This window comes from Sinocyclocheilus grahami, unplaced genomic scaffold (assembly GCF_001515645.1).
Source record: "Sinocyclocheilus grahami isolate Dianchi unplaced genomic scaffold, SAMN03320097.WGS_v1.1 scaffold11108.1, whole genome shotgun sequence".
NCBI classification, from domain to species: domain Eukaryota; kingdom Metazoa; phylum Chordata; class Actinopteri; order Cypriniformes; family Cyprinidae; genus Sinocyclocheilus; species Sinocyclocheilus grahami.
Window position 1 is genome coordinate 4,960 of NW_015513627.1, and position 2,032 is coordinate 6,991.

Consider the following 2,032-nt stretch of genomic DNA (forward strand, 5'->3'; position numbering starts at 1 on the left):
AATTAATGACAGAATGTTCATTTTTGGGTGAACTAACCCTTTAAAATGCATATAAATATCAATTGCCACTCTATATTTCCAATTATGTGTCTTAGTAAGATGATATTTAAATGCTTAGTACATTTTTTCCAGTTAGTGTTAATTTTGAAATATCACTATTCACTAACAAAATAAAAGTTATTCTTCTGGTACCTTTATAAAAATCAGCAAAGCTGAAGGTGGACATTTTTACAGTTATACTTACAGAAAAAAGTGTAAACTAAGGCATGTCGTAGATTGTGTACAACAGGTTAGTGATACATTAATATTTGATCTTCTACAGGGATGATTATGACAGAGAAGTAAAGCAGGCTAAGGAGAAACAGAGGCGCAGACACACCACCACCCCTTGGCGTCCACGGAAACCCGACCGTCAGGTGTATCACCCACGCCTCCGCAGTGAGATTCAGTATTGCACAGTGGAAAGTGGTTTTCAGCTGGTTTTGTTTTAGCATCCAGGGGGATCAACAGAGTGCCAAATTAATTTATCATACAGAAGGAGATTTGATCGTTTTGGAAATCCAAAATTGCAGAATTGTAATTTACTTTCCCGAGACATTGTACAAACACTGAGCTAAGTTAGGCACATTACCAAGTCACTTTGTGCCAGAATACTGCCAGATGATTGCAATTTATTTGCATTTAATGTCAGAACAGACCTGCAACCCACCAGTATTGGAGCCACTGCTTTGGCAGTACTAATATTTTGCTTTGTAGATTTAATAAATGAAAAATAAAAATTAACTAATGCATCTAATTACTAACTAGCTAAATGAGGATTGATATCGGTAGTAATCGTGAACGTTATGGATCAGTTAAATCATCAAAATTGACCAAATACTTTTGACGTGTTGAGATATGTAGGAGCTTGATGTGTGCTGCTGTGCTCATGTATTGGACACCTGGTTGATTTTAGATGGATCTGAACCTGGTGCGAATGCGGAGGCAGAGGACTGGAATGAGAGCAGCTCTGGCACAGAGCAGGAGAACACTGGCACAGAGCTGTTCTGGCTCGATTATCAAGCTGACAACGGCCAAATAACGTCTCTCATTGTTCACAAGGTTTGTTTTGGGGTGTGTTGAGATTCTAATGGAAGCCCGTTTCCACCTGTAATTAACTTTTTATCTCACAAAGAGTTTTTTTAGCAATTGCAAGTTTATATCTCATAATTTGGAGTTTTCTACTCATTTTATCAAATTCTGAATTGTGTGATGTAAACTCAGAATTATGATTTTATATCTTGCAATTCTGGCTTTTTTCTCTGAATTCTGACGTTGTTACTTGCGATTCTGTTTTTTTTTCTGCCACAGAATAAAAACTAAAAGAAGGTAATTGTGATTTTTTTTTTTTTATCTCACAATTTGGATTTTTATTCTCACAGTTGTGAGTTTACGTCTCTCAATTCAGAATTTATATCTTGGAATTCTGAAATTTTTTTCTCAGAATTCTAAGTTTACATATCGCAATCCTGAGTTCATATCTCACAGTTCTTACTTTTCTTTGCAATCCTGCATTTATATCTCACAATTCCACGTTTCTATCTTGCAGTCCTGACGTTTTTTTCTGAGGTTTTCAGCAGGAAGCCGAGTTATGATATTCTGATTAAAAGTTGCAAAGTCAAAAATAAAAAGAATACTTAAAATATATATTTTGATGAATCATTTACAATAAGATTCATGAAATGCATTTACAAGATAGTGATTTTTAAAAGATGTAAAAGTGTTTTTATGATAAGATTTATACTTGTTTAATATTTATCAATACAAATAAACTTATGTAAAAATATATAGCATATATAACATATAAAGCATTATTTAGTCAATATCAGCAGCGTGATTGATTAAACTGTCACAAAAATGTTAACTGTATTATCGCACAGCTCTGTATATAAAGTTGGGTATGTATTATGTCCAGCTTTATTCACATACAGTACACTAGCATAAAGCGATATATATACTATATAGCAAATCTTTGTCACAAAATGTAATTAAT

General features: G+C 33.6%; 1 protein-coding gene across 1 annotated transcript in view; it reads left to right on the top strand.

Annotated features, from left to right (window-relative positions):
• The window catches only part of LOC107578609 (UPF0561 protein C2orf68 homolog), a gene marked incomplete at its 3' end in the record, with an annotated part of 5,977 nt that extends 4,876 nt beyond the window's left edge, over positions 1-1,101 (top strand). The window contains exons 2-3 of the mRNA XM_016264552.1: positions 323-438; positions 956-1,101. Of these exons, the coding sequence (XP_016120038.1) occupies positions 323-438; positions 956-1,101 (262 nt within the window). The remainder of the gene's footprint in view (positions 1-322; positions 439-955) is intronic.
• Between the last annotated feature and the right edge of the window lie 931 nt (positions 1,102-2,032).